Here is a 27264-nt window from a genome sequence, read left to right as displayed (position 1 = left end):
TGCAAAAAGTCACATCAGCACCTCTTCTGCTTGAGGAAAGTCTTCCATTTTAATATTGACCAAACCATACTGACTCTTTTTAGTCATGCTTTTATTGAATCGGTTTTATCTTTTTCCCTGGTGTCGTGGTTTGGTCACACAACTCTTTAGCAGGTTGTGAAACTGTCATCTAGACTGATTGGAGAGCCCCAACAATCAGTTTAATCTCTGTACAGCAGGCAAGTACAGCGGATAGCCACTTTTGTTTTAAAGATGACTTTAACTCCCTTCATAGGGAGTTTCAGCTTCTTTCCTCTGAAAGAAGATTTTTTTTTTTTGTCAAAGAATTTTTTCACTACTAGAGGCCTTTATTTTTGACAGTAGGCAGACAGGAAGGAGGGGCAAAGAGAGGGGGAGACATTTGGTAAAGGTTGCCAGGACTCGAACCCACGACAGCCGCTTCGAGGACTATAGCCTCTATATGTGGTTGCATGCTAACCCCTACACCACCAGCATCATGCTGGTAGAAGACTTTTTTGGCTATGTTCGCACTGCAGGTCGTAAAAAACAAAAAACAAAAGTCCGATTTTTTCAGAAATGGGACTTTTTTTGTGTGGTCGTTCACATTACTTTGAAAATGTTGCGGCTCCAAACTGACGCGCATGTGCATAAGAACAATACGAGCATCCTCAAGCGCACAACAGTAAACATGGAGAAATAGGTGTTCTGGTTTAAGTGAACAACAGAAGCTATTTACTGTCAGCGGGTGCTGTGTGGGAAACACGTGAATAAAAGGAGTGAAACTCTTTATTGTTCCGTTTTAGGGAGATGTGACTGCCAGTTCAGCACAACTGTTTGGATGTGGAGGCACAGCCAGCAATGGTGGAGCAGGGATGTTAACAACTTCACAGAGACCCGAGTTTATTCAGAACTTTATCATGTCGAGGGCAACTTTTAATCATATATGTCAGCGCTTCTCCTCTCAATTCCACAGGCAGAGGACTTGATGTAATCTAGTGTATCAAACTGAAGCAGGGGCAGATCATCACATGCTCAGTTACCTTGATAGCATTTTAAAGTCCTCTGTTTGAACGGTTGTATACGAATTTTACAATACAAACTACGCCCCACATCCATGCAGTTCCTATGAGACTTTCAATTAGACTTGACTAAAGTTTTATTTCTGTTTATAAATGAGCTCTAACGTCTCGCTGTCTCTCCATTGTGCAGTTCTATTCTAGCCCCCCATCTGTTTGCTAACTGCTACCGTTTCATGCTGGGTGGCGTAAAATTGTGACGAATGCGACGGAAAGAGATATCAAAGTCACACCTAATCCGCCTTGGTTGTTCTCACTGGTTTCAGATTACAAAAGATCAGATACGAGTCGGATTCAGGGCCACATATGAATGTGGCTCGAATATGTAATGAAAAATTCAGATATGAGCGTTCACACTTGCTTTAAATAGCCTGACTTGATCACTTGACCCCAAAAAAAATCTGATTTGGGCCACATTTGCCTGCAGTGTGAACGGGGCCTTAGGAACAGACATTTTAAAACAGTTTTGTTCTGACTGCTGCTACTGAACTAAACAAGCTGAATTGATACTGCCACTCTAAATGGATTTTGATGGATTTAATGGATTTTAGATTATTTCGGTTTTATGGTTTTTACCCATTGGTCTTATAAAAATGTTATTTCTCATGTCTTGCTGTCCTCTTCTGTGTTGTGATTTGATTTGATTTATGATATACTATTGTACTATATGTACAATTCATTTGAATGGTTCTGGTTGTGATCCTTGAAAACATGACTGTTAGAGTAATTGGTCTCTCTAAATGGCCCTTAGTCGTGTGTGTGTGTGTTTGTGTGTGTGTGTGTGTGTGTGTGTGTGTGTGTTTCTGATTGTGCGTATTTCACCAACAAAGAGGACATTTTCATGGTCCCAACTTTGTTTTTGCTAGGTTTTAGGATTAAAGGGTGAATTGAGTTTAGGTTATATGAACTGGTAATAGTTAGATTTAGTGGGTACGGTTAGGGTTAGACCATAGAAAGGGTTGAAAATAAATGGAAATCATTAGAAGTCAATGAGTCAATGCAAGGTCCTTACAACATATAGGAGAGAGAGTGATTGATTGATTGATTCTATTTTCTGAAAATACTGCGTTGTCAGGACCCGCTGCTCCTTGTGGGGACCAAAGCCTGCTTCCCATTGGGGAAAATGCTGTTCTTGGGTTAGTGGTTAGGTTTAAGACTAGGTTTAAGGTAAGGCATGTACTTGTCATCTGGTGATGGACTGGCCACTGAATTACTGCTGGAGATAGGCACCAACTCCTCCACGACCCTGCAATCACAAGCACGTAGCTGTAGACAATAATTGGATGGCAGTACGTACAGTCAATGAAAGTACTTTGCACTGTTCCAACATGTGTACATTACCTAATGTATGTATTTCAGTAGCTTTATGTTCAATTCAGAATTGAATTCTAAAGTACTTTATTAATCACAAAGGGAAATTAAATGTGTTAACTCATATTATACAAGTTTCTTCAAAGAGTTGTTGTAAATGTAAAAAGGCTGTGGGCCGCTTTTTGTCTAACAACGGATCTGAAGAAGCCTGTGAATGAAAACACTCTTTTTTTTACGACTGTCTCATCAAAAGGATGCTCAGGGTTGTCTGTTTTTATGTTATGAAAAAATTAGATTTGGAAATGTATGTTTCTTTAGCCTGAATTCGTCATTTTGTAATTATGTTATTTATTTTGGCAATTTTTTTATTTTTGTTTTTTGAAATATCACAAAATCTTTCTCTGTCTGATTAACCACACATTTAATCACAAGTTATGATGAAACACTTAAGGATGAAGTTAAGGCTTAAGAGTTCGTCTTCAGTACAGTCGGACTCAAAGCAGATGTCTGCCGGACATGTCCACGTAAAGCTCAATCAAGTCCTCCACTCAAAAACGTGCTCATCCTTGTCTTCATGGAGCTTGTTCCTGTGCACTGGTGTAGTGTCTTGTTGGAAAGGGGGGGGCGCTGTCTCCAGATTGTTCCCACAAACTTTAAATTTACAAAATGTCTTTATGTGCTACAGCTTTGGGAGTTCCTTTCATTGGAACTAAGGTGTCAAGCCTAGCCCCAGAAAAACAGCCCCACACCATAATACCCTCTGCACCAATCTTTACACTTGACAGTGTGATCAGGAAAGTACCATTGTTCTGGCAACTGCCACACTAAGGCTCATCCATTTTATTGCCATAGATAGAGGCCGGATTCATCATTCCAGAAAAAATATCTCCACTAATTTAGAGTCTAGTGACAGCATACCTCTGACTGGGAAGATTTGAATTAACACCAACAGCTGACTGGGAAATATTTGGTAGTGTGAAATTATTGCACAGGTAGCATTGGAACAGATGAATTCAACAGCCTGGATGGACAAGCAGATACTATTGGCAATATAGTGTGAAATCAACAAATTCCGGTGTTCCAATCACTTCTATGGCTGCAGGTAAATAAAGTTTGGGGTGGAGAAACCTGCCTGGCCTGCACAGAATCCTGACCTCAACCTTCTTGAACACCTTTGGGATGAATTAAAGGGGAGGCTACAACTCTGGTTATCTCATCTTGCTATGAACACACTCCTAACACCTTGAGGAAGATGTTTACAGAATAGTTAAAGTTGCTGTTGCTGGAAACGGTGGGTCCATCAACAAAATAGACCTTATAGATTAAGAATAGGATGTCAGCAAAGTTCATATACATGTAAAAGTAGACGGACAAATACTTTTGGCAATATAGTGTATAAATCTTTGCCCAAGTTATGAACATAGGTGGGAAAACACCCATAAGGTTTTGATGGCTTGGACTTAGTTCTTCCATTCATCTTCTGTTTACAGTTGCGTCACTGTACAACACCACATTGAGGGTCGTCAGCGCTCCTCCTTCATGTGTTCTGGGGGGAAATTCACATTCTGATTTTCATGCACAGTATAGAAAATGGCATATTTTGGTCCTATTTACTAAAATATTTAGAAAGGTAATGCATATTCATACTGCATATAACATATATTATCAAATTATACAGTTCTTTCACAAATTAAAATAGTCTTCATGTGACCTGTAAGGCATCTTTATGATGCTGATGATCCCTGCGTAAAAATGTTTTGCCTCGCTATATGTAGACAGGTTTTTACACACGTGGAACATTGCATTTGTTACAGAACCATGTGGCTCATGGGAGGTTCTGGAAGAGACAATAATTAATGTTTGAAGATTTGATTTGCCAGATTAAAATTTTGATATAGTTTCTGTTGCTTGCTTGTAGGTGTGGAAGCTAAGAAGGTACAAGAGTACTTGAGGATACCAGAGTGTTAGAGGAGAGCAGAAGTGATGGGTAAACAGCTTATGCAAGATGTGGAGGATGAAAAAACATTTTATGCAAGTTTGCAACTTTTCACTGACCAGAGGAGAAAGTTTGGATACTTGTCCAGATAAACAGCACAGTGGGAAGAGAAAGCATTTAGACTTAGCTGATGGCTGCACTGTTTCCAGGCAGGTACACTGACCCAGGTGATGTTACAATTCTCAGAGGAGACATGAAATAAATCCTGGTTAAGTTTCCTGAGCACAAGGAAACAACTGTTAGGTAATCACTTGGAACAAAGAACATGGAAACTATCAAGGAGCCAGAGTTACTGCAACAAAGGTTCTGGAAATATGGAGCAGCTCAGCTGGTCCTCTTAAGCATAAGCCAGTAATCAGCAGAATCCGAAACAGGTGAACCAGTTGGCTTGTTGAAGCTTGCTCCTTGAGGACATTAGCAGCAGGAGAATGAAGAGACAGGGAATGGACAGAGTGAGGGAGAATTTAGAATGCTGTATTGTTTAGCTGTTATATTCCAGGTTTTCAGTATTTCGCACTTGCATGCAAACTATATTTTTAGCCTGTTGTATGAAGTCTCAGTAGACTTGACAAAAACAACAGTTCCCAAGATACTTAAAGTCCCAATTGGTGTTTGAGGCATTTTCTGACTTAGGTATTTGGGGCTGAAGGCAAGGATGTTGTAATAGTTCCTGATCACATTAAAGTGAGAAGGAACTAATTTAAAACCTGCATTAAGCCTTTAAAAATACCATTAGAATCTGATTTCTTAACTTAAAATATTTTACTGAAAAGCCAATTTGTTCACATTTCTGTGTTTTATATTATTCATTCCCTCCTCACAAAATCTGCAGACATCGACTTGATGTAAGGTAATTGTCACACATCCAGCAATAATAATGCACACAAGAGGAATTGTCCCGCAGGCCACATTTGTCTGCAGCGTGAACGTAGCCTTAGATTAGGTTTTAACAAATTTAATTTTCTAATTTAGCAAATAACCTAAACTCCAGATTTGTCTTAGTCCTTTACTCCACCTAAAAAAAAACCAAGTAAAAGGATTGTGCAGATTTTGTTTAGTTTGCATTTACTCAAAATCGTAGCCTATATCCAGAGAACTGGTATAACATTTCCTATATAATGCTATTAATAAATGACATAAAAATTATGGGGCTGTCATATAAAATTAAACTATAAATCAGGATTCATGGACTGAACTCAAGCTACTATCATATGAGCTCCATGTCTAGGTGATGCTCTGTTCTTACAGCTTCTGCTTTGCATAGATCTCAACCTCCTCAGTCAGATTATCACCAACAGTGGTTGCAGAAACTGAAAGTGGACATGTTGCAATCAGTAGCCACCTCCTTTAGATAGATGACTATGACCTCTATGACCTGTATGCCAAGAATGACTAAAATGGCAACAGCATTAGAATCACCAGAATAGTGCTTCAGAATGATAGCCAAAGTAGACAAGGTGATCATAACTGAAGCACATAAACTAGCAGAAGGCAACATTCAGATTTTTTGGAAAGCTTGAAAAGTAGAGTGGCATCCAACAGGCAAACAACAACTTTGAAGACGCTACAGAAGGTTAGCAACAAACTAGTACACAAAATAAGAGAAATATGGACATGCCAGTAATCAGGTACCCACTGGTATATTAGTTAGAAAACATGGAAGCCACTTTTATCAAGACCAGCTAGTCCACCATTCTGAGACCATATAGGCACATTTTAACGATGGGTTCTGGAAAGATTTTTCCAACTTTTATTTTATTCCAAACTTTATTTTCTGGGACATTTTTAACTAAGCAGGCTTTTTCTTGTCTGATTTTCCACAATGTTGTCCTAAAACAGGGAGTTTGTGGAATCCAAAATGCAATTAAAAGCAGGCAAATCATACCAATACGGCATAATTATTAGATTTTTATATACAGTAATAGTATGGTGTGTTAAGGAAAGGATATACAGTAAGAAAACAAAAGTTTTCAGCTATAACATCAAATCTAATGATTCAGTAACAGCAATTTCAGTTTATGATCTACAGTATGTAGAGTCGGTAGGTGTAACATTAAAACAAGAGAACAACAAGAATTTTCCTAACATAGACTTCCCACATTCACTCAGATTTGGAGCAGAGCAGAAACGTGGCAGCAGAACGGTAGCTTTCAGGCTCAAGATTGTTCATACACAATCTTAAAGGGATGTGATGCTTTAATTTATATCTTTTAACATGCTTTCAAATATTCTAACTTTATCTCTAAAATAGAACTTTGACAAGTCACAGTCTTGGTGGGTGTATGCACTTCATTTATAAAATTGAGTAATATTTCCACAAAAAATTGCAAATTTTATCAATGAATTTGAAGGCTAACACAAAAAAATGCTGCTGTCGTAAAATATATATATATAAGTAATCGGGAAATAATTCAATTGAGTTTATTTATGTAGTAAAAAACATCACAACAGATATTGTCTCTAGGCACTTTAAAAACATTAATTTAATTTTTTATTAAACCTTTATTTTTTTATGGATAAAGCACCCATTGGGATCAAGACCTCTTTCACAAGGGAGACCTGAACAAGAAAGGCAGCACATGTAAAGTGCCATCAATTTGACAAATAGACTGCCCGAGTTTTTACAGTAACAATATAAATTTTAAGAACAGTAATAATTTAAGATTTAAAACTCAGATACTGTTTGAAGAATTCGGTTGTCAGTTTCTTAGGTTAAAGCAGAAGGTTTTCAGAGAAACAAGTTCAATGTTGATGCTGAAACATTTCCTCACAAAGGAGAAGAAGCCTGACTGCAAAGCATGTGGACATGCTCACCTGTTTTCACTGTCATTTTAAACCTTTCAACCTTTAACAATCCTTTAAAAATATCTTTTGGAAAAAAAAAACATTTTATTTAAGAACCAATTCCTAAGTTATACAGTTATATTTAATATATTTAAACATGGGCTTCTTGAATATGACAGTATAATTCAAATAAAAAACAGGTAGCTACTTTAATTAATAAAAATCATACAATTTACATGCATACTGAGAAGGGAGCTATTTGGTTATTTGTTATTTTCTCTGCAGTTTCAACCCAGACTGTTACAGCATTTATGGTGGAAGAACATTTTAACCTCACTTTGACCATAGAGTGAGGAAAGCTCAGCAGATCTTCAGCACTTTGCAGCTTGTAGTGAGCCAGTACATTAAACCAGTATATGAAGGACTTTGTTCTATGTGATGTCTGGCATTAATGTCGCCCATCGGATAAGGAGCACACCGTACTCTCATCTGTCCACCAGTCTTATGTCCATATGGACGTCTTTCAAACCAACAACTCTGTTATGAAAGATGTATGTCATAATCAGAATCAGCTTTATTGGCCAACACAAATGACAAATTTGACTTCAGTTCCAATCTTATCCTCAAATTGGATAAAGATCCCACATGACCGCTCAATATCAGTTATAAAACACAGATTTTAAAATGCCACAAAGACTGAAAAATAATATTTCCTCATATTATGTACCCTGACCACACTGGATTTATTTAAAATTGGTGTGCTATTTGTAATACAAGAATACCCATTCATCTACACCTATTGCAATATTCCAAATAAAACGTTACTTTAGATGCAGAAAAGGCCTTTGACAGATGTAATTGAAAATTTCTATTTGCAGCTTTTATGCAATATTGATTTGGACATAATTACCTGTCATGTATCAGAATATTGTATAGCTCACCCAATGGCTGTGTGAAAACAAATGACTGGATTTCTCAGAGCTTCAATCTTGACTAAAGTTCAAACAGGGCTGTCCTCTCACTATTTGCTTTATTCATTGAAAACCTGGTTGCTGCAATGCATCAAAATAAAAGAACTGAATCAATCTGCTTATATGCTGATGATGTGTCACTTTTTCTTGAAAATGCAACCTCCACTGTTGCACAGAAATTAAACTATCAGTTCGATTAAATCAAAGGCCCTACCTATCTCCTCTAATATTTAAATCACTCCAACCATTCTTTTACAGATTGGTGATCATTAGATACCTGGGTATCAACATTTCTAACAGACTGAACGACCGGACACAATGAAATCATATCCCATTACACTAACCCCACCTTCAGTCGGCTGAGCGGGATGTGCTGAGTTCTTGCAAGAGTGGCGCGTAAGTATAAACATGGCGGCACACTAACAAACAACTATCCAGCTCAGGTAAAACAAGCCAATAAAACCTAGCCAAATATCGACTGCAATTTCAAATATTAACCATTGTGTTCTTTTCCTCTTCAACAACAACCTGGATGAGGAAACTGTTGACAGTCTGCGGAGCTACACTGACGAGTCTTTTCAGAGAGTTTTAATGGGAAAACCACAGAAACTGGATGCCACTCCAACATCAAAGTGGACATTGTCTGAATGCTCCGGCAGTACCACCACCGCACCAGACAGGTACTACAAAGACATTTTAAACTATCGACCAGAAGCTTACCAGCCTCAATGCCAGATTGGCATTGGTAGAGGTCCTGCACAAGGCATACCAAGCCCTGTGGGAATCACTGGAGTACAGCCAGGAAAAAGGTGGCAAGAATAAGATGGCTGAGAACAAGACACTGAGGGAAAGTGTACAAAAACTCACCGAAGGATAATGCAGTTCTCTAGAGACAACTGGAAAACGAAAGAGCCCATACTGGATATTCAAGCGAAAAGCATGAGGGACAACCTTCTTTTCTCCAGCATTCCTGAGCACACAGAAGAAGCCCCATAGGCAACTGTGTGAGATATCCTCGAGCAACAGCTCAAGATCCCAAGTGACGTTGTGAAGACCATCACATTCCACTATGTGCATCGTCTGGGAGTGAAGCAGCCTGACAACTGTCTCCCGAGACCCATTGTAGTGAGTTCAAACAGAAAGAACCAGTCAAAAGCTGCAGTAGGGAACTGCATGGTACGAACGTCAGTGTGAACGATCAATTTCCAAAGGAGATCCTTGGTCGCCGACTCGCTCTTTTTCCGGTGAGGAAAAACTTCATTGCGGAGGGAATGCGCGCTGTAGTCACTGTTGACAGGCTTTATGTAAATGGTCAGCTGTTCCAGGATCATTATTTTGTGGCTTTACTAAATTCAGCAGCGGGTAGAATTAAACATTAAGCACTGATTAGATGAAAGGTTAAGTTAATTGGCATTTATTAGCTGAAGTTAAAGTGCATCCCATTGTGATTGTAATTCTGATGTGTACAAGTCCCCAGACACCAGTTTTTTAAATTTTCTTTCACTTCCAATTCCTCACCAAGATGTGAACAATCTGTCCCAATTTCTCAGTCATACATACATGCACACACACATAAAAACAGGAAGGCAATACAAACTTAGGCCCTGCTTACATGACACCTTTTTCTGGAAAACAGAAAAGTTTTTTTTGAGTTTCTACAGTTTGTACACACGACGACAGTGCATGTTTTCTGTGAAAATGTTCGAATTTGAGAACCGGTTCTATAGTGTAATGGTTTAAAAACGCCCTTGTCTTCGTTGTCGTGTAGACGGGTAAAATGGAATCTTTCTTATCGATAATCCCTGGCTTATGCACTGTATGACTAAAATCAGTAGGAATTAATGCACACGCTCACAACGTAATAGCTGCCAACCAGTTTAAAACCCACAGAAGATGAACATATCAACAATAACAATGGCGGATTGCAGACTACTTACTTGTGCTGCTGACTCTTTAGTCTAATGATGGTTCTCCAACGAAGTGCTCATTTTCTCACCCATTTTGTAAGCAGGACGTGTTTGCTCAAGTTGAATTTCAGAGAACATACCAACAAGTAGGAGCGAGGCAGGTGATTGTAATTAAATCATCATATAGACATGTTCACAGAACAGAAAAAAAATCCCATTCTCAATGGATCTTTGTCATGTAAATGGCCTAAGTTTAGACCTCATATTAGTTACTGATATAAATCTAATACAATTTGTCATATGGAGTGTACAAGGAATTGAAAAGAATATTAAATACCATATAATCAGATCAACTAGAAAAACATTCTTACTTCAGGAAACCCACATATCCAAATCTGGACCAAAGGCACAAATTACACCAGAATTTCCTCATTTTTATTTAGCTAGCTATAATTCCAAACAGAGAGAAGTAACTACTTTATTTAATAGGTGTCACGGCCTTTCTGTTTCCAACCCAAAATAGTTCCAAAAAAAAAGGTCGTCGGTGGCAACAAGTGGTCTAGTTTCTTGAACGCACTTCCGACTTTATTGTTTGAAAAATATCCTTTTATTTCTTGCAAAATTATAGGCAAAATAATAACCAAAAAATTCTTACAACTTTGATGTAAACGAAAATTGGCTTAAACTCATCTTACAAGGACAAAAAGTGTTCGAAAAGTGGTAAAAAAATTATTGTAAAAAACCTCCCGTCATAACACCGGACATTTTTTCAACAAGGCCCGCACAGTGTGTTCTTAATCTCTTAAATTACTGGGAGGGTCTTAAAAGTTACCAAAGAAATCATAATAATTCCAAACAATTAATGTTATATCATCGTTCCAAACAGACTGAAATATATTCTAACAACCTACAAGTAAATAGAACTTATGATTTACAAAATTCAACATAAATGGACACAACAGAAGGATACTGTTTACATGCGAAGACGGGATATTTGATCCAGAAGGGAGATAGTGTATGTAGTTATTAACATAAACAACAAAGACTGGTATCGCTAATGTATACGGTCCAAAGGTAGATGACTCCAACTTTTATCACAGTCTCTTTCCTCCATTTTAACACAGACTGGCACAGCACCTGTGGTGGAAGGAGATTCTAACAATGCAGAGGTAGACAGACTGAGCAGATCATCTGCTCTTTGTAACTTGCAGTCAGTTTATACTCTACATGAAATATCTGTATGATGCCTGGCAGTCATGTTACCCATCAGATAAAAAGTTTACCTTTCTCTCACCTGTCCACCACTCTTACTCCCATATAAACCTCATTCTAATCAGCAACTCTGCTAATACTGTATCTCTTCTGGTGTCCTCTGGGAGGTGGCAAAAGAAAAAGCAGCTGAACTAGAACAGAAAATAAAAAAAATAGGGACGACTTATGCCATATCCCCCCCAACAAAAATACATGACAGAAGAAAACAAAAATTTGAACTCAGTAATAAGTCTAGCAAAGTTCTTTCAAATCAGCTGAAAGAAGAAAAGATAGCAATTTAAACAGTAAATGACCGTAACAGTAACCCTAAATAAATTAATAAATGTTTTAGAAATTTGTATAAAAATCGATACCAATCCCTCCAATTCTGATATGAATTTTTTAATGAAGTTAATCTTCCTAAATTAAACGAGGAACTGAGAAAGGCTCTGGAGTTACCTTTAGCAGCAAGTGAACTTCATGAAGCAGTTAAAAAGATGCCTAATGGCAAAGACACAGGACCTGATGGCATTCCTGCAGAGTTTTACGAAGAGTTCTGGCCACTGTGGGGCCCCACCTTCCAACAGATCGTCACAGAAATTCAGGAAACCTCGGCATGCACTCTAAACATGAAATGTGCTAACATATTTCTTATCCTTAATTTTCTTTATTTAAAGTTTGGATTTTCATGGGCTGGATCTGAAGATGCTCCGATGCCACATTGTGTTGTCTGCAAGGACGTACTAGCTAACAATGCTATAAGATCATCTTGACTACGGCGTCATATTGAGACCAAACACCCAGGATTGGTGACCAAGCCCTGATAAAACCATCAAGGGTCACACCTCAGACATGGGAATGAACAGTTGCTGGAATCTATTCGTTAGACCCCTCTTTTCTTCATCTAGCTGGACGAGTCTACTGCCGTCGCAAATTGTACTCAATGTATTTATTGGAGCCCCTGTTGTCGAATATGTACTGATTGTGCACGGGCAACAGGTGATCATGGTGCATTTGGAAGGGCTGCATGAGCAGTTTGGAAAGTACTTGGAGAAAAAAAACTGCGAATCAGTAGGTTTGAAATCCATTCTCATTTCCACTGATGCACTAACAGTGCAAGAGAAAGAGGCCCTTGCCGAGCTGAACACTAATGTGGACATGAGTGAAGTGTTATTCATGCACTTCTGGCTCTCTGGGGAGACTTGAGTTCCCATACCTCTCCAAAAAAGCTCTACAGGTCCCATTCAGATCTACATACCTGCGTGAATGCAGTTTTTCCATGTTAACTTTGATCAAAAACAAATACCGGTCAATCCTGCAGGTAGAGGAGGCACCCGTGCGCTGTGTAGTACAGTGTTTAAGATTCTAAAACAAAACATTTTACCTGGTTAAATAAAATAGTATTATCCGAGGATTTCAATATTTATACGCAGTAATTTGTTAGTGGAGCTAATGAAGGGTACACAGAATCTGAATTCTTAGACATTTTAACATTAAGCAAAAATTTTTTTTCCATATTCTGTTAACCATATTCAAAAATGTCACAATATCCTTTGTAAAAATTCAAGATTTGTTTTTTATTACGTTTGTTTTGGCCAGTTTAGGTTTCTCAAAGTGGAACTAGTTATGCTGGATTGGCAATACTAGCATTTTTACTCGTCAACACTAGTATTTATGTCTTACCTTGACGAACAAATATTAATTTACAGCACATTGCTGCATCGGCTGCCAGTGCTTACTTATTTTTCAGTCTCCCCCTCTCTGCTCTTCCTTTTCTCTTTTGCTGTCTCTGTGTCTCTGCACTGCTGTGAAAGACAACCTCAGAAAGAGAAAGGAGAGGGCAAGGGGGTGCCTGTGTTCAGTCTGGGAGCTTCAGTGAGCCAGATTCCTGAGTGAGCTGTACGAACGGCCTGGATTGTTTATTTAAACAAACAAGTATGACCTGAACCAAGCCTTTGGTGCTGCCCCTTGGCAATAGCTGAGTGGGCCAGGCCAGTGGGAAATGTCCCAGTGCTCCCGATGGCCACCCCTGGACATATGTGACAGGAGTCAGTTGGACCCTCATTTAATTTAATATCAGTTTAGAAATTCCAGCACCAAGACCAGAAACCAACAAACTGTGAAACAATAATCACAACTATGTAGTTTGAGCTGTTAAAAGTCAATTTGACAGCCTGGCGCTCTGTATAAAAGTGGGTATACCCATCAACACTATAATGCACAGTTCCCACATTGCTTATAGATTTATGTTTAGGGAGAGTACATATTTCTATTTATCATGACATTGGCAATTTTCTCAGCTTTACTTTAAACCATATTTTATATAAATTGGATAAGACCGTTTGTGACAGATGCATGATCATCTCAAAATGGAACAGCAGAGTTTTGTTGACATAACTCAATGCATAGTGATGGCGCCTGCGTGAGCACAACCCCGATTCCAATGCTCTGTAGATTTACACATCTGTGTTCATCAAAACATTTTACACTACCACAAACACACATGCAATCACCGTGGGGGTGGAGGGGCTGGCCTCGGGGGTCACAGCCTGGTCAACTTTTATTTCCATCCCAGCACCTGTGCTGGTTTAGCTGGGAATAAACATGTGAGTATGGTTTGGGGGTATGAGATCGTGCCATTGGGGGAATGGTGGGGGGCTGCCCCCCCATGGTGGAGTGTTGTTTATGTTTGTAGGTGGGGCTTGTACCTAAGTGGTGGGCTGGCCGTGGGCCACAGGGCCTGCGCAGTGCTTTGGTGGGTATCCCTCCCAAGGGGTAGCTCACCAGATAGAATTGTAATGTGACCTCCCTACCTTGGTCCTTCTGAGTTCTGGCTGCCCCTGTGGGCTAATGCTTGCCCAATATTTTGGGGGACCTGTGGGAGGTCTCCCCTGATTGGTGCTGGGCAGCCTTTCTGCCGGGGGTTGGTGGGGGTCTTGGGCTGCCAGGGGACTGGGTCTGGGCTTGGCCTGAGCCGCAGGGTATGGGTGTGCTACTGAGATTAGATTCAGTTCCCCATCCTAGTACCACAGCCATACCCTGTCACTCAGGCCGTGCTGTGCTACTGGGATGGGGTGCGGTTCCCCATCCCAGTAGCACAGCACAGCCTGAGGGGCAGGGTATGGCTGTGGTACTGGGATGGGGTTCGGTTCCCCACGATTGGGGGGGGTTCGGCCACCCCCCTACTCTGTGGCCTAAAGACTGCTGCATCTATGCTTCACTGATGACCTACCTCTGTGCGGGGCATGTCCTGTGTATGTCACATTTTTGAATCAGCAGTTACTGGAAGATTTATTGAAACTTTCTAGGATCATTTGTAATTTTCCAAGTAGAGAACATGAGTATATTGGACATAATGTCAAGAGTGTTACAGTTTGTTTGAGAGACTCTATAAAATGGGGAATTGGTTCTCACTCAACCTCATCATTGTCATTTTATATAAAGCTTGTCATTGTAGGAATGTCACCAAATAAAGATGGGTTGTACCAAATGAGTTCAGGCAATTCAAACACTTATCTGTTGGCAAATGACTGTATTGATACAAAGAAGAAAAAGAAAACAAAAACAGACCAATCTTCTACAACTGCTCAACTTAATTACAAAGTGCATGAACATACAGTACAACAAATAAGAAGAAGCGAAGACTTCTGGGTGACGCCAATCCAAAATAAACTATTTTATCCTAGATCCCTAACAAGAACTAGTAAAAACTATTTAAAGAAAACCACAGTTCATTCCTGCAGCTTATGTGATACAGTGTGTACAACTATTTACAAATGACAGATAATATACAGAATTTACAATAAACACTAGTTTTGAGGACAGAATGAACACGGCTGCTGTCATAGGCCACCACTGGAATTCATGTTTCGCATTAATCAATCAGCTGCTTATACTCCTTAGATCAGACCCCCTGTGATGGCTAATGGCCGAGCCAGCAGAAGGAAACCTGACGATTTTCCATGCAAAATAAATCCTACAAAGACCTAAGAGAAAAGTATTAAGCAAAAAAAGAGACTAAACAACAACCAGGGCATTAACAATTATATCCTAAAAAAATGCAACAAATTTTTGAAGAGATTCTGTTTTTGTTTTTTTATAACCAAGTAGTAATGAGCAATATCGTGCTACCACACCCATTTTGGTCTGTCAGGTATTCTACTGTGAATACCAGCTCAAAGTGGCGTGGTATAATAAAACAATAGATAAAAGAAGTAATTCGAGATATGGTTTTCTGGAAGAGCAAGCTTTGCACACATATATAGAACAAACACACAACAACTTCTCTCCAATATGTAAGAATTTCTTAACAAACTAAACCAACTCCAGATTAAAATATTTCAATCAATAAACTCTTTAGTCTACTTACTCAACTAACTACTAAGTAAAAATGAAAGAATAAGGAAAACTAATAAACTACAAAAAAGGAAAAATAAAACTATAATCAGTAAAAAGATGCAATGCTATCACAACTCAGTGTGGATATTTATGTTTAAGAACCAGGTTTTCTCTTGAGGAATTTGGGGTAAGGTCAAATTAGTTTTAAAACTAATTAAAAACAGCATTTGTTCCAACAATCAGTTAACAATGCAAATCAGAAAGGTAAATAAAACATTATTTAAAAAAATAATATATAAAGAATGATTTACAGAATTAAAAATCGATAACCTTTGGACAATTGATTCCTAATAGTTGTTCCTGCTTGATTGGAGTTGACCCTCACAAGAGAGATGAACGGAAATATTTTGACCGCCCTAATGGCAGGAGTAAGGACGTTACATCTGGGTCTAGTGGTGAAACCAACACAAAAGAAATAGCCTTTTTAGCAACCCTCCAAGCTTCACGTGTACTTTAAATATAATTAATCCAAATATTTCTGTGGATATGAGGGCCAGTGGCGAGCTATGTTGTGAACACAGTGGAGCTAATAATGGCTACCACACTCCTGTTCTGGTTCCAGCTGACGCCTTCCCTCCTTCACTCCAGACCTCTCCAGTGCCTCATTCTGCTTCTTCAGCATCTCCCAGTGGTCTACAGCATAGAACAGCTTTTACGTCCTCGCCAGCAGCAGCAGCTTCCACGTCCTGGCCAGTAACAGCAGTCTCAGCACTGCCATCTTAATTTCCTGCTCCGTCATCACCTTCTGCCCCGTCACCATCATCATCGTCACCATCTGCACTACCTATTAAGCCTTCTACGGCTCCACATAAGACTTCTGTTCCTGTTCCTGGGTTCTCCAAGGAGATTGAGAACAACCCTTCTCACATTCCTGTTCCCAGCTTCTCGGAGGTGGTCCAGGTGGACCCGCCTCGCGTTCATGTTCCCAAGGTCTCCGACAAGGGGTTCCAGTTGGGCTTGCCTCCATCTCATGATCTTGCAATGTATTCTGTGCTCTCTCCTTATCTGAAATGCCTACTCTCTGAATCTTTGATTTAGACTAATCAAATTTCCTTATGGTAAATGGCCTGTAGCCACAGCTGCCCTGGGGCAGACTGACAGAAGTGAGGCTGCCATACAATTGGCGTCACCGAGCTCTGTGACCACCATCAGCAGGCAAGGAGGGTGAAGTGTGTTGCCCAAGGACACAACGACTGAGATAGGAAGCGGAGGTTCAAACAGGTGTCACCAAAATCTGACCCATCAGAATCTGTGACTGCAGGGGCCGACAGTTTTAATTTCTCTGGATACACCTCTTGAAGGGAGGCAAAGAAGAACACTTACGTTAACTGCGTAAGCACTGATACCTCTGAATTTGTAAGCTTCACAGATTCTTGTAACATTTGTTTCCCATCGCATTGACAGTGAAAATATTGTGTATCTTTGTGGCTTTGAAGCTAAACACTGTTTGCCAAACATGCATTGAATGCCTGGGTGCTGTCGTTTGAATATGTAAACCGACTGTAGCCCTTCAATAAATTGCTAAACTCTTAATATATGACCCCAAGTGTTTTAGTGGAGCAGGGGGAGGGGGTTCAAAACTTTTTAAAAGGTTCTGACACCTCCTTACTACAGTCATGACTCATTTAATATGATATTTGACCATCAAATTACCAGAATCACACAGCTCACAGTATATAATAGCCAGCAGAATATATGACCTTACCGTACATGGTAAAGTTTTGCCATCCTCCTCTTCAGAAAATATACAACACGAATGACCCTTTAATTACAAATAAAACACTTTAATACTTTAATAACTGTAGTAGAATTTGAAACAGTTGGTAATTTTCAAATCTTTTCTATGGACAGTCACGTCATGATGTGTGATTTAGTTTGGTGTGTGTTTACTGGTGTGTGTATCAGTCAGGTGTTTTTTCTGTTTCCTTGTTTACTTCAGTTAGTGGTTATTTCTTGATTCTATGCTTCATGTGTTAAACATTTTCTTATAGATTTGTTAGCTAGTCTAGGTTCTGCTCTGTTCCCCATGTTCTTATCTTCCTAGTTAGTTTATTTGTTCCTGTACTCCTTGTGATAGTTTGCTTAAATCTGTTTCCCCTGGTTAGTTATGTAGTCTAGTTTCCTGCCCAGTTCATTGTGTCTCTATTTTTCCCCCTGCTAATTATTTTCACCTGTCCCTCAGCCTCCCTGCAAACTCTGTCCACACCTGTTTTATATCCCTGCTGATTACCTGCCTCTCAGTCCCATTGTTCCGCACTCATCTCCCTCTCATTTAAACTGGTCTGTGTTCATTGTTACCTGCTGCTTCCTCATGTATGTCATGTTCCTCCACAAGCTCTTTTTGTTTCCCTGTATCGTGCTTACCAGGATTTTCGTCTGTGGTTTTGTCCAGTGACTTTGTAAGTGCTTTTCTACGAGCCTAATTAAAAGATTGAATTCACAATATGCCGAGCCGTAGTACCTGTTTGCATTTTTGTCCGAACCCACACCAGACCTTGACAGAAGGAACAAGCAAAACTCAGGACCCAGCAGACAGGGCGGCCAAGCTACTTGGGTGGATCCAGCAGCAGGAGGACGACGCCGGAGCTCTATATGGGGAGGACATAGAGACCCTGCCTTGTCCCCTACTGTTGGAAGAGTTGAAGGAGGTTTTTGGAGGATCCCGGCTGGTGCTGTCGCCACCAGGCTACGAACCGGGCGAAACCGCTCCGCTCACCCTATGCCATCATCAGTTGCTTCCTCCTTGCGCCGTCGTCACCTGCCTTCCACGCTTGCAACGTTCGCTGCTCAGCTCTCCTCGTCCGCAGCGCCCGCTGCCCAGCTCTCCTCGTCCGCAGCACCCGCTGCCCAGCTCTTTACGCCCGCAACGGCCTCAGCCGAGCCATTCACGCCCACAGCGGCCTCAGGCGAGCCATCCACTTCTGTAGCATGCTCAGCCACCGCCAAGTTTCCTGCGGGCTTCTCTTCTCGGCCATGACGCCGTCGCCATCGGAGCTCCGCTCCTCTTCGAGACTGGACCTCACCATCTGGTGACTCCAGCCGAGATAGGGGGTCATGGTCCGGGTCTCCAGAGCAGCCAGGGACTAATGCACATGCTATCCGTCCTCCAGGCAAGCCTCATACTCCTGCATGGATTCTGTCTTGTTTGGCTGCAGCTTCAGCTGCCTACTTTGACTCTCGCTGTCTGGATGCAGCTGAACACCTGGCTACAAACCCCCACGACTGTGAATCTTTGCTTTTGGCACTACAGGAGGAGTTTCAAGATCTACTTGGTTCCTCAGCAAACCTTCATGGCCCCTCAGTAGATCTTCACGGCTCCTCTGCAGATCTTCACGGCTCTTCGGCAGATCAACACGGCTCCTCAGCGGATCTTCATGGTTCCCCCATGGATCTTCAGGGCTCATCTGCAGTTTCTCAGGACTTCAGTGGTTCCTGCACCATTTCCCAGAGTTTCGGTGGTGCTGTAGGTCATTCAGATGCTCCAGTTCCAGTTTCCGCTGTAGGTCAGACAGATGTCTCAGCATTGGCCCACCAGTTTCTATGTCAGTTTTCGAGTTCCAAGAGGGGTTCGAGAGTGAACCTCCTCCAATCCAAGTTCCAGAGTCCCGAGAGGGGTTCAAGGATGAACCGCCTCTCATCCAAGTTCCCGAGTTCCGAGAGGGGTTCAAGGGTGAACCGCCTCCCATCCAAGTTCCCTAGTTTCAGGAGGGGTTCGGGGAAGAACCGCCTCTAGCTAAGCCTCCAGAGCACCAGCATGACAGTAAGACTTCAGACTCCAATACGGATTTCAAACCCCGAGACTCTGTGACAAGACTTTCTGACTGACTCCAAGGCTCCAGACTCGCAGCCTGACTCCAAGGCTCCAGACTCTCAGCCTGACTCCAAGGCTCCAGACTCCAAGACTCCGGAGTTCCACCGAGGTTGACTCCCTGACCTAGTTCCTGGAGGGTTCTCTACGCTCCGCAGCCGACCTCCAGACTGGCTGTCCCGAGGGTGCTCTATTCTGCTCTGCCGCCCAGACCTCCTGCTCCGATGGTCTTCTATGCTGCTCAGCTACCGCAGCCCTCCCGACAAGCATCTGCGTGGGTTCTCCTGGTCTAGGCGCCAACCTCCCACACTCCTGCTTTGAAGGTCCTCCACTCTGCTCGGGCAACCTCCTGGCCGAGGGTCCTCTACTCTGCTCGGGCCCCCACTGGTCGTCCAGTTTACTGCCTGGTCATCGCCGGTTGCCTGACAGCCGGCTCCTTCGCCGCAGACCTCCAGATTGTCAGCACCTTCGTCGCAGACCTCCAGACCGTCAGCTCCTTCATCGCCGGCCTCTAGACCATTAGCTCCTTTATTGCCTGCCTCCAGGCCGTCGGCTCCTTCGTCGCCGGCCTCCAGACCATCAGCTACTTCGTCGTCAGCCTCCTAACCATCTGCTCCTTCGTAGTTGGCCTCCTGGGAGTGAATTTTCTCTCCTGTCCCATCCCGCTCCCACAGAAAAATGTCTTGTCCCATCCCAATCCCAGGCCAGCATAAAAAAAAAAATCCTGTCCCATCCCACTCCTGGTAAATTGACTCCCACTCCCATCCCGCTCCCATTTAGAACGACTCCCACTCCTGGGCCACTCCCATTTTTGTTTTCTTCATTTAGTCTTTTGGCCATTTCTTTAAAGGACCAGTTAGGTAAAGTAAAAAGAATAATATTGAATAAATAATAAAATATCAAATGAGGAAACAGACCATGCCTATCTTAGTTGAATAAACAAAATGTACATAGTTGTATTTTACTCATTTATTAAGTGATTGTTTCCTTTGAACAATGACATCACTTTTATGTTTCAAGTTGCTGAAACAAAAGAAAAATGCACCTAGCAAGAGAACTGTACTTGGTGAACAAAAGTGCAAAAAGGCATTACCTTCACAATTTAGAAACTGTACCTCAATGATTCACAGCCCTGGTCCTCAGGGACCCCTTCCCTGCAAGTTTTAGATGTGTGTCTGCTCCAGAACACCTGATTCAAATTCTGACATGACCTCCTATACAGGTATCAAGAATGGAGGGTCAAACTGGACAAAATTAATACAATAAAATCATCATTAAATAAATAAATGTTGTGAATGTCCCATAAGTGAAGTAAATATAACATGAAAGAAATGTAACATTAAATGTGCCATTAAATTAAAGGTACCATTTATTTATTTAATACATCATTAGAAATAATAAATGTACCATTATATCATGAAATGGACTATTATGCAATTAAATGTGCCACTGAATAATTAAGTATAATATTAAAGACGACATGACCTAGTTAGTGGTACACTTAATATTTAATGAGGTATTAAATAAATTGTACATTTAATGGTACATAAAATTTCTTTCTATTTCACAACATATTTATTTAATATCTTCCCTTGATGAAGCCTTTCCCCTCTACTGTGGCAAAGGCTCTTAAATCTTTACTGCACATGCAAGCAATTTTGTTGCTTGGATTAGACTTGACACATGATGGTACTTTTCGTTTGACGAATGAAGAGCTGCAGGGCTGATTCAATCCAGAATTTGCCTTACAAGTGTGCCTTAATCACTGGTGTATTTAATTACGACTAAACACGTTTTACAAGCAGCATACTGTGCGTTAACACCGCTACATTCAACTCTCCTGAACTTCGGTAATATTTGCGACTTTCCTGTCAGCTCTATGAGTTTAATAGATAAGTCCTTACTTCTGATTTTACGTTGCAAATCCAATTTTACCACGTCCAGTTCTCCACCTGCGTTTGCTCCCTCCATTCTGAACGCAGGTGGAAAACATCAATCAGAAGCACTGTTTGCTTGTGGGTCGTGTAGTTCGTTTGTCTCGCATTATAGTATATGCTTCTTGGAAAAAAACTACAAAAGGCGCCGTCGATCCAAGGTTTTTGTTCTTAAAGTTGATAAGAAAGTCTCAGTTTTACATTTCCAAAGACAATTGATCCTAGTTTGTTTTCCCTCCTATTGGTTAGCTCCCGCTCCCGTCTGCTCCCGTTCATTTTTTATCCTGTACGTCCCAATCGCGTGATCTTTACTGATGCTGTCTCCCATCCGCGGGATTCCCATGGGAATCCCGTGACCCGTGGGATTCCCGAAAAAATGTCAACCTCTACTCTGTATTTAAACTGGTCTGTGTTCATTGTTCCCCGCTGGTTCCTCATGTATGTCACGTTCTTCCACGAGCTCCTTTTGTTTCCCTGTATCGTGCTTACCAGGATTTTCATCTGTGGTTTTCTCCAGTGACTTTGTAAGTGCTTTTCTACAAGCCTAATTAAAAGATTGAATTCACAATATGCCGAGCCCTAGTACCTGTTTGCATTTTGGATTCGAACCCACACTAGACCTTGACAAATAGAGCTTATCCATGCTCTCAATTATGCACAAGCAGGTTATACCACAGACGGGACTCCAGTCTGGGGCATAAAATTAAAATAAAGGCTACATTAAAAGCATGTGTAAAAAATGTTTAGTGGATGAAAGGAAGATCACCAAATGCATCATGTAGTTGGCAGTTATCAATAATTACACATTTATATTTTAAAGGTTGCACACGGGAATGTGTATGTTTCTGTCATTAAGACATGAGGATGGAATTTGTATTTTTACCCTTTCTGATAGTGATCTAACAGAAGTCAACATGACTTTCAACACTTCTTTACAATGGTTTAATTGTTCACCTCTGGAACTGAAGACTAGTCTGGGTCAGCCCTTTATGCAAATAAATAAATAGCCACAATCTTACTATCCTAATACCTCACCCAGTCAGTGGTGTCACTGTCACTCTCAGAACTCCTCTCTGCCTTGTTCTCTCCGCAATAGTGGCAGAGCATACTGAGATCATCTGGTTCAGATTTGAAATTGATTGTAATTATTTTGTCTTGTGACAAACAAAAAGGAATGTAACTATGCATAATATGTAGCACTTAGTCTTGTAATGCTTAAATCTTTTATTTGGATAAGCTGCTGTTGTATGTTACAATTGGTGTTAACATTAAAGTAGTTACAGCATTAACAATGGACCTTTCAAGGCCTCTTTTGCGCACCTCAGTTAAAATTAATGTTAATATTGATGTTATCCTTTAGAAAGTAAAGCATGACAAACATAGCATATTATCATTACTTTTTCATGTTTATAAATGCACACATTTAGATATAAGATATCTCCGGAGTTTTCTGCAGTAGTTTATAAAATTGTAAACATACATGTTTCTCTGAGTAGAGTCATTGCAGTCTCCATTCTGTAGGCATCCACTGCCTTGGCTGAATTGTCAAAGATTGGTGACTCATCTGCCAGCACGTATTACATATTATTGTAATGGTTACCCTGGTTTGTTCTTACAAGCCTACCAATCAAGTCCATACCAATCAACTCAAATGGGAGTTTAGTTTGTAGAAAGAAAGAAAGAAAGGAAGGTTAATAAAAAAATCTTACAAAAACATGACTAAATAGTAGGTAGCTACAGTAGGATCTGGGTCATGATATATCGTGTAATAGGCGTAATAGGACATTGTTATGAAGAATTTGGTAATGTGGTTAAATATGCTGAATATTACTTTAATGACAGAGACTTCTTTTATTAAAATGAAAAGTAAATATTTACCTTGATAGGCTTGTAATCTGTTCCAGCCTTGATATCTGCCGTTTTGCTGGCACACAGTTCACTCCGATACCTAGGGTGGATAATATATTGTTTAAAGCCACACTTAATTTATTGGTGCATGAATAGTATCTTTAAGAATTTACTTTAAATGTTAGAGAGGGTTTGTTCAGTAAATAATTCTAATCAACAGTATGAGCACTGAAGGACCATTTGGTTGGAGGATTTAGTTGAGAAACTAATACTTGTAGTCACAAATTGGTTTAAACCTTCACTTTTCCCTATATAATAACATGTTTTTTTTTAGGAACGACAAAGTGGTAACATAAGGACGCATTTTCCCATCTTACTGTGCATTTGACATAGAATACATTTATCAAGGACAAAACATAAAAAACATGAAGGAAATAAGAAAAAAACAACATACCCACTTGTTGAGATTGTTTGTCATCAATGGCCAATAAAACCTTTGTGAAATTGAATCCCTGCTTTTTATTTGGCCATAATGCGCACCAATTTCACTAGCGTGAAACTGAATATCAAGTCTGCCTCGGATGCCCCACAGACAACTTTGATTTCTCTGAGCCCTTGTGTCGGATGTAAAACTGCTGGTCATCTAAGAGCAAATATAATATTAATTGAAAAACTATAGTGGTTTAAAGTAGTAATACTTGTCAATTGAACTAAAGTTTGCATATTTACGTGTCATGTAGAATTACCTTCCACGCAAAAGTTCGCTGCTCGTCTTTTTATCACATAGTGCTGATATTTGTCGCAATGTTCTAGAAACTCGTGTCTTAAAGTACAATTAAACGACTTGTATTTTTCTGTATGATCAACTTTCGCTTTTTTGGGGTCTGTGTCTAAATCCTTAAAATATGGGCTATTTTTCACTAATTGACAACAGAGAAAGTTATCATGGCCCAGTCACCTTTTTTTCTCTGTTGGCGTTTTTGAGACCTTATGAAATATTAATGACCTTTGCAGTGGATTGGTGCTGAGGTAGCACAACTTTAACACAACTAATTAAATATAACATGTCATTAAATAAAATTGTTACATTAAATGAGTCCAGACTGTAGTAAGGAGGTGTCAGAACTCTTTAAAACAGTTTTGAACCCCCTCCCCCTGCTCCACCAAAGCACTTGGGATCATATATTAAGAGTTTAGCAATTTATTGAAGGGCAAACGACAGCACCCAGGCATTCAATGCATGTTTGGCAAACAGTGTTTAGCTTCAAAGCCAAAAAGATACAAAATATTTTCACTGTCAATGCGATGGGAAACAAATGTTACGAGAATCTGTGACGCTTACAAATTCTGATGTGTCAGTGCTTACGCAGTTTATGTAAATGTTCTTCTCCCTTGTCTTCAAGAGGTGTATGCAGAGAAATGCACACTATCGCCCCCCACAGATTCTGATAGGTCACAGATTTTGGTGCAACACCTGTTTGAACCCCCGCTCTGTCTGTCTCAGTCGTTGTGTCCTTGGGCAACACACTTAACCAGCCTTGCCTGCTGATGGTGGTCAGAGGCTCGGTGCCGCTGATTGTATGGCCCAAAACATTAATATCCCTTGCAAGTTAAAATTGAAAGCGATATTTTAATTTTACCAACATGTTTCTCCTGTCCTGAGTAAAAGTAAAAGGCAAATTTCATAGAATCCCTCCCATTGTGTGAAATGAGCTAAAGAGAAAAGTCATAGTAAGGAGGCTTTCAAAACTCTGAAGGCATGCTCTTTCCAAATGATAATACGACAAACGTACATGAAACATCCAAAAGGCTTGTAAGCAGTCATAAGAAATGTTTTACATTGCTGATAGTTCTTGTGTGAGAGAAGAAGCTCCCCAGTCTCACCTGCTACTGCTCGACAGTTAGGAAGCTGGTGATCCACTGACAAGTGGAGGCCGACATTGTGAGCTTCTGGTGGAGGATGTCTGGGTTGATGGTGTTGAAGGCCGAGCAGAAGTCCACAAACAGGAACCTGTGTCGTTAGGTGTTCGAGGTGGTGCAGCATGAATTGTAGTCACAGATTGACTGCATCAACTGTTAACCTGTTTGCAAACTTCAGGGGGTCCAGCAGGGGGCCTCTGATGTCCTTTAGAAGCTTTAACACCAGTCGCTAAAAATATTTAATGACCACGCACGTCAGGGTGACATGCCTGCAGTCATGTAACCCAGTGATGGTGCATTTCATGGGGAGCGGGATGATGGTGGAGCGATTGAAGCACGAGGGAATCTCACACAGCTCCAGAGACTTGTTGAAGATCTGAGTGAAGATTGGGGCAAGTTGGTCAGAGCAGGTTCTTTGGCATGAGGAGGAACATTGTCAGGTCTTGGAGCTTTCCTGGTCTTCTGACGTTGAACAAGCCTATTTACATCTTCCTATGAGATATTCAGTCTAGGCAGGGGTCTGAGGAGAGAAGGGTGGTTGGTGTATGGGAAGCTTTTGCATTATAGTGAGATGTGGATGAGGGTGGTGAGAAGCGTTAATGGCTGTGAACGAGGATTCTGTTGAGGGCTGGGTTATGTGCTACTGTAGTTAGTGATGTTTTTCAAACATATCCATACTGCTGTGGCATTGTTGGCTCAGACACTGTTTTTTAGCTTCTCACTGTAGCTTCTCTTAGATGCCCTGGTTTGTTCCTGGCCTGCTAATACTTGGCCCAGTCACCCCTTCTGTAAGCCTCTTCCTTGATCCAATGCAGCTTCCTCCGATGCAAAGGGAACCATGATTTATTGCTGTTGTGTGTGCGAAGGGTCTTGGTCTGGATGTCCTCAAAAAGACTGATGTAAGAACTGACAGTTACAGGAAGTTTTTTTCAAGTCACAGGCCTTCAACATTTGCTCTGACTACTCCGTCCAATTCCTAGCAGTCCAAACCACAGGCTTGGAACTTCTACATGTATGACTATAGGTTGTAACAAGATGAAGCAGACAGTAATCAGAAAGTCTAGAAGCGGCCATGGCGACAGCATGATGCATCTTTTAAAGCTGTGATACAGCGGCTCAGTGTGTTTTATCCATGGTGGAACGCTGAAAATGCAGTCTGTATTTTAAAGCTTGCAGCCTGAACACAAAATGCACCCACCACTGTTGTTTTTATAAATAAAGAGAACACTGTAATCATTTTTAATTAGCTTTATGCCTGGATAAAATTTGTATTGTGAAGATTTGCTATTTTAAAAATAGAGTCACAAGCCCCACTTACTATGTTATTGCTTACGCTTCCCTGTATTGTGTAACTGGATCCTCCGGATACAATAGAGGTGGTTAAATAAATTAGATGAGCCAGTAATGAGTTAAACAGACAAGCCAGACCATTTTGAAGAGCGCAAACATCCAGCTAAATGTTTATTTACTCAACAGTAGCTACTAGGCAGCTAGTAGCAGATGGTGGAGAGTGCTATTGTTCTATTAGTTTCATACTGCATGTGGAAGATGCAGTTCTCACTACATCTGCAAAAAGCCTTTCTTGCACAGTTGTAAAGTACAAATTAGAGTTACATTTAACTCAAGTTGTTCTTTGATAGTTTTAATATTCATACTTAACTTTCACTGCCTCGCATCTGCAGCAACACATCTGAGTGAAGGCGTTTGGTGGAAAATCAAAATTGTCAGGTTCTTTGAAAGCCCGGCCTTTAAATGTTGTTTTAATGATAATTAAAGCTGCAAGCAGCATTGGGCGGCTCTCACAGCTCAGCGCTGCGTCGTGACCACAGGAGCTTGGCATTGTCGCCTCCACGCCACCGTCAAGCCTGTCGCTCGATTCTGCACGTCGCCGCTAGACAATATCATGAGCAAGCTTTCGGTCATGTCAGTTCTGCTTCGGCAAGAATCATTCAAAATTTTGCAGAAAACTTGTTTAGTGGCGAAGGATTGTGCTTTGAAAATCAACTAAGAAACTGTTCATATGGTTGTCAGTGGGCGGGGCACTAAAGGCACCTTGGTGC

General features: G+C 40.7%; 1 protein-coding gene across 4 annotated transcripts in view; it reads left to right on the top strand.

Moving 5' to 3' along the window:
* Window positions 1-27264, top strand: part of LOC124881104 (histidine N-acetyltransferase-like) — a 49055-nt gene that overhangs the window by 11091 nt on the left and 10700 nt on the right. Inside the window, exon 2 of one of the 4 annotated variants that reach the window (XM_047386609.1) lies at window positions 8397-8818. The exons of 1 other annotated variant lie outside the window; for it this stretch is intronic. In XM_047386609.1, the coding sequence (XP_047242565.1) occupies window positions 8730-8818 (89 nt within the window). In that variant the 5' untranslated portion in view covers window positions 8397-8729. Of the gene's footprint in view, window positions 1-8396; window positions 9383-27264 lie in introns of all 4 variants that reach the window. 2 more of the 4 variants (XM_047386611.1, XM_047386610.1) reach the window with 2 other exon arrangements.

Source organism: Girardinichthys multiradiatus, chromosome 14 (genome assembly GCF_021462225.1).
Source record: "Girardinichthys multiradiatus isolate DD_20200921_A chromosome 14, DD_fGirMul_XY1, whole genome shotgun sequence".
Classification (NCBI taxonomy): Eukaryota; Metazoa; Chordata; class Actinopteri; order Cyprinodontiformes; family Goodeidae; genus Girardinichthys; species Girardinichthys multiradiatus.
This window is presented reverse-complemented; position numbering and strand designations above follow the sequence as displayed.